Source organism: Phaseolus vulgaris, chromosome 2 (assembly GCF_000499845.2).
Source record: "Phaseolus vulgaris cultivar G19833 chromosome 2, P. vulgaris v2.0, whole genome shotgun sequence".
Taxonomy (NCBI): domain Eukaryota; kingdom Viridiplantae; phylum Streptophyta; class Magnoliopsida; order Fabales; family Fabaceae; genus Phaseolus; species Phaseolus vulgaris.
Genome location: NC_023758.2, coordinates 5,321,365 through 5,331,937, shown reverse-complemented (window position 1 = coordinate 5,331,937; position 10,573 = coordinate 5,321,365). Strand labels below are relative to the sequence as shown.

General features: G+C 36.1%; 3 protein-coding genes across 3 annotated transcripts; all 3 read right to left on the bottom strand.

Moving 5' to 3' along the window:
• Positions 1 to 1,005: 1,005 nt before the first annotated feature.
• Positions 1,006 to 4,397, bottom strand: LOC137809907 (uncharacterized). Its single transcript, XM_068610966.1, has 6 exons — positions 4,060 to 4,397; positions 3,414 to 3,916; positions 3,205 to 3,241; positions 1,497 to 3,097; positions 1,306 to 1,378; positions 1,006 to 1,090 (listed from the first exon to the last, which is right to left on the bottom strand). Exons 1-6 carry the CDS (start codon positions 4,395 to 4,397, stop codon positions 1,006 to 1,008), a joined length of 2,637 nt encoding a protein of 878 aa, XP_068467067.1.
• A 10-nt stretch (positions 4,398 to 4,407) lies between these two features.
• LOC137809906 (uncharacterized) lies at positions 4,408 to 5,676 on the bottom strand. Its single transcript, XM_068610965.1, has 2 exons — positions 5,502 to 5,676; positions 4,408 to 5,180 (listed from the first exon to the last, which is right to left on the bottom strand). The coding sequence occupies exons 1-2, from the start codon at positions 5,674 to 5,676 to the stop codon at positions 4,408 to 4,410; spliced, it is 948 nt and encodes a 315-aa protein (XP_068467066.1).
• Positions 5,677 to 5,730: 54 nt separating this feature from the next.
• LOC137809904 (uncharacterized) lies at positions 5,731 to 9,505 on the bottom strand. The gene is made up of 9 exons (XM_068610964.1): positions 9,315 to 9,505; positions 8,251 to 9,095; positions 8,096 to 8,168; positions 7,323 to 7,699; positions 7,240 to 7,276; positions 6,792 to 7,168; positions 6,357 to 6,536; positions 6,304 to 6,310; positions 5,731 to 6,202 (listed from the first exon to the last, which is right to left on the bottom strand). Exons 1-9 carry the CDS (start codon positions 9,503 to 9,505, stop codon positions 5,731 to 5,733), a joined length of 2,559 nt encoding a protein of 852 aa, XP_068467065.1.
• Positions 9,506 to 10,573: the final 1,068 nt, after the last annotated feature.

Here is a 10,573-nt window from a genome sequence, read left to right as displayed (position 1 = left end):
TGCCAAAAACAAAAGAAACACAAAAATGGCAACTTCACACAATTAAATTTTCTCCAAATGCTCACACTAACTCCTTTGCTTTGTTTCAAGATTGCCATAGATTGACATTTGATCCGGGAGGACACACCTTGACGAAGCAAGAGGCTGCTATCCGAGATCAAGTCTGAAAATCTGAGGATAGATCTTCTCAAGAAGGAGGAGATGATGGACACCATCCAGCCACAACCATCCCCCTAAGAAGCAAAAGCATTGGATTTGAGGACAAATCCTTTTCAAGAGGGAGAAGATGATGGAAGAGGGCCAAGCACAACCTTCCATGAAAGGCAAGAGCCAAGTCAAGAACGTCTAAGACAAGCTAGGAGCGTCTAAGACGAAGCTAGGAGCATCTAAGACAAGCTAGGAGCGTCTAGGACAAGAAGGCCAAGCTAGGAGTGTCTAGGACAAGCTAGGAGCATCTACGACAAAGAAGACTTGGATCAAGTTATGAATGGGAGAGTGGCATACTAGCACATATTCCGTGAAGGCCCATCAAGTGTAGTTTAGCTTTAATTGGGGTGTAAATAGCATAGCCATGTGGACAAATGTTTATTTTTCTGCACATTAGAATTAAGGAGGAGTTAACCTTGATTAGCTAAAGGTTTCTAGAAGCCTTCACTAATCAAGGGACGGTTTTGTGAAGCCATGTGCACCCATGTGCACCCATGTGCTCCATGTGCCCATGTGCCTCACATTTTCATTTCATTTGGCTTACATTTCATCTTCTCTTAGCTTAACATTTACGGCCTCCTTAGCCTATAAAAGGAGAAGCCTATCACTTATATTTGCAAGATTAATCAGAGTAATGTTATGCTGCCCACATTGTGCCATACAATGCTTTTGCCTAGTCTCTAGGACCTAATCTTCATCTTCACCATCTATCAAAGGGCTGGCCGAACCTTCCTTTTTCCATCATACACATCATGCACCTTCAAGATCACCATAGCTCCTGGGAGGATCTTGCACATCTCAATCCATAACTTCTGCACCATTTTTCTCAACATCCAACAAGAGCTCCATAAGAATGCCATCAATATTATTCACACGAATAACACTGATGGTACCATCAGTATTATTCCAACATATAACACTGACGCTACCATTAGTATTATTCCCACCAATAACATTGATTGTACCATCAGTATTATTCCCACCAATAGCATTGATGGTACCATCAATATTATTTCAACCAATAACATTGATTGTACCATCAGTATTATTCCCACAAATAACAATAATGGTACCATCAGTATTATTCGCACCATTAACAGTGATGGTTCCATCAGTATTATTCCCACCAATAAAACTAATGGTACCATCAGTATTATTGCCACCAATAACACTGATGGTAACATTAGTATTATTCCCACCATTAACAATGATGGTTCCATCAGTATTATTCCCATAAACAACACTGATGGTACCATCAGTATTATTGCCACCAATAACACTGATGGTACCATTAGTATTATTCCCAAATATAACACTGATGGTACCATCAGTATTATTCCCAACATTAACATTGATGATACCATCAGTATTATTACCACCAATAACACTGATGGTAGCATCAGTATTATGGCCACCAACAACACTGATGGTTCCATCAGTCTTTTTCCAACAATTATCACTGATGGGACCAAAAGTATTATTGCCACGAATAACACTGATGGTACCTTCAGTATTATTCCCACCAATAACATTGATGGTACCATCAGTATTATTCGTACTAATAACACTAATACTACCATCAATATCATTCCCACCACTAACACTTATGGTACAATCAGTATTATTGCGACCAATAACACTGATGGTCCCATTAGTATTATTGCCACCAATAACACTGATGGTACAATCAGTATTATTGCCACCAATAACGCTGATGGTACCATAAGAATTATTGCAACCAAAAACAATAATCGTATCATCAGTATTATTATCACAAATAACACTGAGAGTACCATCAGTATTATTGCCACCAATAATACTGATGGTACCATCAGTATTATTCCCACAAATAACATTGATGGTACCATCAGTATTATTCCCACCATTAACACTGATGGTATCATCAGTATTATTTCGACCATTAAAACTGATGGTACAATTAGTATTATTGCCATCAATAACACTGATGGTACCATCAATATTATTTCCACCATTAACATTGATGGTATTATTGCCACCAATAACACTGATGGTACCATCAGTTTTATTGTCACCAATAACATTGATGGTACCATCAGTATTATTCCCACAGATACAACAGATGGTACCATCAGTATTATTCCACCCATTAACGCTAATGGTTCCATCATTATTATTCCCACCAATAACACTGATGGAAACATCAGTATTATTCCCACAAATACCACAGATGGTACCATGAGTATTATTCCCACCAATAACGCTGATGGTACCATCAGTATTATTTCGACCATTAACTCTGATGGTTCCAGCAGTATTATTCCCACCAATAACATTGATGGTAGCATCAGTATTATTGCCACCAATAACACTGATGGTACCATCAGTATTATTCCTACAATTAACACTAATGGTTTCATCAGTATTACTCCCACGAATAACACTGATGGTACCATCAGTATTATTTCCATCATTAACAATGATGGTTCCATCAGTATTATTACCATAAACAACACTGATGGTATCAACAGTATTATTGCCACCAATAACACTGATGGTACCATTAGTATTATTCACAACAATAACACTGATGGTACCATTAGTATTAATCCCAACATTAACACTGATGATACCATCAGTATTATTACCACCAATAACACTGATTGAAGCATCAGTATTATAGCCACCAACAACACTTATGGTTCCATCAGTATTTTTCCAACCATTATCACTGATGGGACCATCAGTACTATTGCCACGAATAACACTGATGGTACCTTTAGTATTATTCCCACCAATAACATTGATGATACCATCAGTATTATTCCTACTAATAACACTAATAGTACCATCAATATTATTCCCACCATTAACACTGATGGTACAATCAGTATTATGGCGACCAATAACACTGATGGTACCATGAGTATTATTGCCACCAATAACATTAATGGTACAATCAGTATTATTGCCACCAATAAAGATGATGGTACCATCAGAATTATTGCAACCACTAACAGTGATCGCACCATCAGTGTTATTGTCACCAATAACACTGATAGTACCATCAGTATTATTCCCACCAATAACACTTATGGTACCATCAGTATTATTGCCACCAATAACACAGATGGTACCATCAGTATTATTCCTACCAATAACACTGATGGTACCACCAGAATTATTGCCACCAATAACACTGATGGTATCATTAGTATTATTCCCACCATTAACAATGATGGTTCCATCAGTATTATTCCCATAAACAACACTGATGGTACAATTAGTATTATTGTCACCAAAAACACTGATGGTACCATTAGTATTATTCCTAACAATAACATTGATGGTACCATTAGTATTATTCCCACCATTAACACTGATGGTATCATCAGTATTACTCCCACCATTAAAACTGATGGTACAATCAGTATTATTGCCATCAATAACACTGATGGTACCATGAATATTATTTCCACCATTAACGCTGATGGTATTATCGCCACCAATAACACTGATGGTACCATCAGTATTATTCCCACCACTAACACTAATAGTTCCATCATTATTATTCCCACCAATAACAGTCATGGTACCATCAGTATTATTTCCAACAATAACACTGATGGTACCATCAGTATTATTTCCACAAATACCACAGATGGTACCATCAGTATTATTCCCACCAATAACGCTGATGGTACCATCAATATTATTCCCACCATTAACACTGATGATTCCATCAGTATTATTCCCACCAATAACAGTGATGGTAGCATCAGTATTATTGCCACCAATAACACTGATGGTACCATCAGTATTATTCCCACAATTAACACTGATGGTTTCATCAGTATTATTCCCACGACTAACACTGATGGTACCATAAGTATTATTGCCACCAATAACATTGATGGTTCCATCAGTATTATTCCCACCAATAATACACATGGTACCACCAATATTATTCCCACAAATAACAATGATGGTACCATCAATATTATTCCCAAAAATAACATTGATGGTACAATCAGTCTTTTTGCCACCAAGAACACTGCTGGTAGCATCAATATTTTTCCCACAAATAACACTGATGGTACAAGCAATATTATTCCAACAAATAACACTGATTCTACCATTAGTATTATTCCCACCAATAACACTGATTGTACCATTAGTAGTATTGCCACCAATAGCATTGATGGTACCATCAGTATTATTTCAACGAATAACATTGATTGTACCATCAGTATTATTCCCACAAATAACAATAATGGTACAATCAGTATTATTCGCACCATTAACAGTGATGGGTTCATCAGTATTATTCGCACCATTAACAGTGATGGGTCCATCAGTATTATTTCCACCAATAAAACTGATGGGACCATCAGTATTATTGCCACGAATAGCAGTGATGATACCTTCAGTATTATTCCCACCTATAACATTGATGGTACAATCAGTATTATTCCTACAAATAACACTCATAGTACCATCAATATTATTCACACCATTAACACTGATGGTACAGTCAGTATTATTGCGACCAATAACACTGATGGTAACATCAGTATTATTGCCACCAATAACACTAATGGTACAATCAGTATTATTGCCACCAATAACGCTGATGGTACCATCAGAATTATTGCAACCAATAACAATGATCGTACCATCAGTATTATTGTCACCAATAACACTGATAGTACCATCAGTATTATTGCCACCAATAATACTGATGGTATCATCAGTATTATTCCGACCATTGAAACTGATGGTACAATCAGTATTATTGCCATCAATAACACTGATGGTACCATCAATATTATTTCCACCATTAACGCTGATGGTATTATTAACACCAATAACACTGATGGTACTATCAGTATTATTCCCACCATTAACACTAATGGTTCCATCATTATTATTCCCATCAATAACACTGATGGTACCATCAGTATTATTCCCACAAACACCACAGATGGTACCATCTGTATTATTCCCACCAATAACGCTGATGGTACCATCAGTATTATTCCCACAATTAACACTGATGGTTCCATTAGTATTATTCCCACCAATAACATTGATGGTCGCATAAGTATTATTGCCACCAATAACACTGATGGTACCATCAGTATTATTCCCTTAATTAACACTGATGGTTTCATCAGTATTATTCCCACGAATAACACTGATGGTACCATCAGTATTATTGCCACCAATAACACTGATGGTCCCATCAGTATTATTCCCACCAATAACACACATGGTACCATCAATATTATTCCCACAAATAACAATGATGGTACCATCAATATTATTCCCACCAATAACATTGATGGTACAATCAGTATTTTTCCCACCAAGAACACTGTTGGTAGCATCAATATTTTTCCCACAAATAACACTGATGGTACCACCAATATTATTCCAACAAATAACACTGATTCTACCATTAGTATTATTCCCACTAATAAAACTCATTGTACCATAAGTATTATTGCCACCAATAGCATTGATTGTACCATCAATTTTATTTCAACAATTAACCTTGATTGTACCATCAGTATTATTCCCACAAATAACAATAATGGTACCATGAGTATTATTCGCACCATTAACAGTGATGGGTCTATCAGTATTATTCCCACCAATAAAACTGATGGTACCATCAGAATTATTGCCACCAATAACACTGATGGTAACATTAGTATTATTCCCACCATTAACAATGATGGTTCCATCAGTATTATTCCCATAAACAACACTGATGGTATCATCAGTATTACTCCCACCATTAAAACTGATGGTACAATCAGTATTATTGCCATCAATAACACTGATGGTACCATCAATATTATTTCCACCATTAACGCTGATGGTATTATCGCCACCAATAACACTGATGGTACCATCAGTATTATTCCCACCACTAACACTAATAGTTCCATCATTATTATTCCCACCAATAACAGTCACGGTACCATCAGTATTATTTCCAACAATAACACTGATGGTACCATCAGTATTATTGCCACCAATAACACTGATGGTACCATCAGTATTATTCCCAACAATAACACTGATGGTACCATCAGTATTATTCCCAACAATAACACTGATGGTACCATCAGTATTATTCCCAACAATAACACTGATGGTACCATTAGTATTATTCCCAACATTAACACTGATTATACCATCAGTATTATTACCACCAATAACACTGATGGTAGCATCAGTATTATTGCCACCAAAACCACTGATGGTTCCATCAGTATTTTTAAAACCATTATCACTCATGGGACCATCAGTATTATTGCCACGAATAACACTGGTGCTACCTTCAGTATTATTATTCCCACCAATAACATTGATGGTACCATCAGTATTATTCCTACTAATAACACTAATAGTACCATCAATATTATTCCCACCATTAACACTGATGGTACAATGAGTATTATTGCGACCAATAACACTGATGGTTCCATTAGTATTATCGCCACCAATAACACTAATGGTACAATCAGTATTATTGCCACCAATAACACTGATGGTACCATCAGTATTATTGCCACCAATAATACTGATAGTACCATCAGTATTATTGCCACCAATAATACTGATGGTACCATCAGTATTATTCCCACAAATAACATTGATGGTATTATCAGTATTATTCCGACAATTAAAACTTATGGTACAATCAGTATTATTGCAATAAATAACACTGATGGTACCATCAATATTATTTCCACCATTAACGCTGATGGTATTATTGCCACCAATAACACTGATGGTACCATCAGTATTATTCCCACCATTAACACTAATAGTTCCATCATTATTATTCCCACCAATAACATTGATGGTACCATCAGTATTATTGCCACCAATAACATTGATGGTACCATCAGTATTATTCCTACTAATAACACTAATAGTACCATCAATATTATTCCCACCATTAACACTGATGGTACAATCAGTATTATTGCAACCAATAACACTGATGGTTCCATTAGTATTATTGCCACCAATAACACTAATGGTACAATCAATATTATTGCCACCAATAACGCTGATGGTACCATCAGAATTATTGCAACCAATAACAATGATCGTACCATAAGTATTATTGTCACCAATAACACTGATAGTACCATCAGTATTATTGCCACCAATAATGCTGATGGTACCATCAGTATTGTTCCCACAAATAACATTGATGGTACCATTAGTATTATTCCCACCACTAACACTGATGGTATTATCAGTATTATTCCGACAATTAAAACTTATGGTACAATCAGTATTATTGCCATAAATAACACTGATGGTACCATCAATATTATTTCCACCATTAACGCTGATGGTATTATTGCCACCAATAACACTGATGGTACCATCAGTATTATTCCCACCATTAACACTAATAGTTCCATCATTATTATTCCCACCAATAACACTGATGGTACCATCAGTATTATTGCCACCAATAACACTGATGGTTCCATCATTAGTATTCCCACCAATAACACTGATGGTACCATCAGTATTATTCCCACAAATACCACAGATGGTACCATTAGTATTATTGCCACGAATAACGCTGATGGTACCATCAGTATTATTCCACCATTAACACTGATGGTTCCATCAGTATTATTCCCACCAATAACATTGATGGTAGCATCAGTATTATTGCCACCAATAATACTGATGGTACCATCAGTATTATTTTCCCACAATTAACACTGATGGTTTCATCAGTATTATTCCCACGAATAACACAGATGGTACCATCAGTATTATTGCCACATATAACACTGATGGTTCCATCAGTATTATTCCCACAAATAACAATGATGGTACCATCAGTATTATTCCCACCAATAACATTGATGGTACAATTAGTATTTTTCCCTCCAAGAACACTGCTGGTAGCATCAATATTTTTCCCACAAATAACACTGATGGTACCATCAATATTATTCCAACAAATAACACTGATGGTATCATTAGTATTATTCCCAACAATAACACTGATGGTACCATTAGTATTATTCCCAACATTAACACTGATGATACCATCAGTATTATTACCACCAACAACACTGATGGTTCCATCAGTATTTTTCCATCCATTATCACTGATGGGACCATCAGTATTATTGCCACGAATAACACTGATGATACCGTCAGTATTATTCCCACCTATAACATTGATGGTACCATCAGTATTATTCCTACTAATAACACTAATAGTACCATCAATACTATTACCACTATTAACACTGATGGTACAATCAGTATTATTGCGACCAATAACACTGATGGTACCATGAGTATTATTGCCACCAATAACACTAATGGTACAGTCAGTATTATTGCCACCAATAACGCTGATGGTACCATCAGAATTATTGCAACCAATAACAATGATCGTACCATCAGTATGATTGTCACCAATAGCACTGATAGTACCATCAGTATTATTGCCACCAATTATACTGATGGCATCATCAGTATTATTCCCACAAATAACATTGATGGTACCATTAGTTTTATTCCCACCATTAACACTGATGGTATCATCAGTATTATTCCGATCATTAAAACTGATGGTAAAATCAGTATTATTGCCATCAATAACACTGATGGTACCATCAATATTATTTCCATCATTAACGCTGATGGTATTATTGGCACCAATAACACGGATGGTACCATCAGTATTATTCCCACCATTAACACTAATGGTTCCATCATTATTATTTCCACCAATAACACTAATGGTACCATCAGTATTATTCCCACATATACCACAGATGGTACCATCAATATTATTGCCACCAATAAAATTGATGGTACCATCAGTATTATTCCCACCATTAACACTGTTGGTTCCATCAGTATTATTCCCACCAATAACATTGATGGTAGCATCAATATTATTGCCACCAATAACACTGATGGTACCATCAGTATTATTCCCACAATTAACACTGATGGTTTCATCAGTATTATTCCCATGAATAACCTTGAATGTACCATCAGTATTATTGCCACATATAACACTGATTGTTCCATCAGTATTATTCCCACCAATAACACACATGGTACCATCAAAATTATTCCCACCAATAACAATGATGGTACCATCAGTATTATTCCCACCAATAACATTGATGGTACAATCAGTATTTTTCTCACCAAGAACACTGCTGGTAGCATCAATATTTTTCCCACAAATAACACTGATGGTACGATCAATATTATTCCAACAAATAACACTGATTCCTACCATTAGTATTATTCCCACCAATAACGCTGATTGTACAATCAGTATTATTGCCACCAATAGTGATGTGATTCCAATAGCCACATAGAACAAGATTCTTGACACTTTGAGGAATCACCTTGAGCTGGAAAATGTAGAGGCACTTTCTTAGAAGTTGGATCATGGTTCTAAGTCAAGAACTCACCAATACAAGTACCAATTCCCAAATTCATTTGGATGAACCAAATATTGTCAAATTGAATCAACAAAGGAATTGTAAAAGAGAAGACCGAACAGAATTAAACCACAAACAAATGTGCTGAACAGAATTTAGAAAACCAAAACATAGGTGCTGGAAAATTAAGGACAGCCGAACCAAAAAATTGCTCAAGAACACAAGACAACAAGAGTAATTGAAAGAGAAGAAAGGAAGGAGAAGAGAATGCTCATGAAGATGGAAGATAGGTTGGATGATCACGCCACTAGAAGTATGGATGCTCCTAGATGAGTGTGGAAGCCGCCACTTGAGGAAACCATGGTCCTTCAAGATAAGACTAGAGTAGAAGCTCAAAAGCTCTCCAAATGCTCACTCCAATTTTGAGTATAGTTTCTTTAGATGAATTCAAATCTGAATTTTACAAAGAGAGCACCTCTATTTATAGCCTAAGGTGCTGAAATGTAAGCTACACAAATTCAAAAAAACTCCCTCCCAAAAAGCTTCTAGAATTTGCGCCTAAAACAAGGCATGAGGAAGGTGTGATCCTTTCTCTCACTTTGGCGCCTCCTTATTTACTCCTACACCTATCTACTAATACACCCCCCTAAGACTCTTAACTAAAGACTAAAAGATGCTTTAACAATAGAGGTTTCTAATGTTTCCCTCTAAGCACCTTTCTAAACAATATTTATTTAAAACTTGGCCTTGCCCTTCATGGGATGGTCTTTGGGCTTTTGTGGGCTTTAACCTTCTTGGGCTTGGGCTTGGGCTTTATCTTTTGCAAAGATTAACAAGAAAAACTTTAAATGTGAAGGCGAATGATCTTGTTCTTCATTATAAAAAGCCACCTTTAGTTGATTCTCATCAAATAGCATTGA

What these genes read in the sequence shown, in the direction of transcription:
- LOC137809907 (XM_068610966.1), bottom strand. Translation starts at nt 4,397, where the DNA reads ATGGTACCATCAATGCTATTGGTGGCAATACTACTAATGGTACAATCA. An exon ending in ATTTGGGAATAATACTAATG is followed by an intron (nt 1,379 to 1,496) that starts GTACCATCAGTG and finishes TGTTACCATCAG; the next exon opens with TGTTATTGGTGGCAATAATA. An exon ending in ATACTGATGGAACCATCACT is followed by an intron (nt 1,091 to 1,305) that starts GTTAATGGTGCG and finishes TGGTACCATCAG; the next exon opens with TGTTATTCGTGTGAATAATA.
- LOC137809906 (XM_068610965.1), bottom strand. Translation starts at nt 5,676, where the DNA reads ATGAGTTTTATTAGTGGGAATAATACTAATGGTAGAATCAGTGTTATT. An exon ending in TGGTGGGAATAATATTGATG is followed by an intron (nt 5,181 to 5,501) that starts GTACCATCATTG and finishes GGAATAATACAG; the next exon opens with ATGGTACCATCTGTGGTGTT.
- LOC137809904 (XM_068610964.1), bottom strand. Translation starts at nt 9,505, where the DNA reads ATGGTAGGAATCAGTGTTATTTGTTGGAATAATATTGATCGTACCATC. An exon ending in AATAATTTTGATGGTACCAT is followed by an intron (nt 9,096 to 9,314) that starts GTGTGTTATTGG and finishes TGGAACCAACAG; the next exon opens with TGTTAATGGTGGGAATAATA. An exon ending in TGTTGGGAATAATACTAATG is followed by an intron (nt 8,169 to 8,250) that starts GTACCATCAGTG and finishes TGGTACCATCAG; the next exon opens with TGTTATTTGTGGGAAAAATA.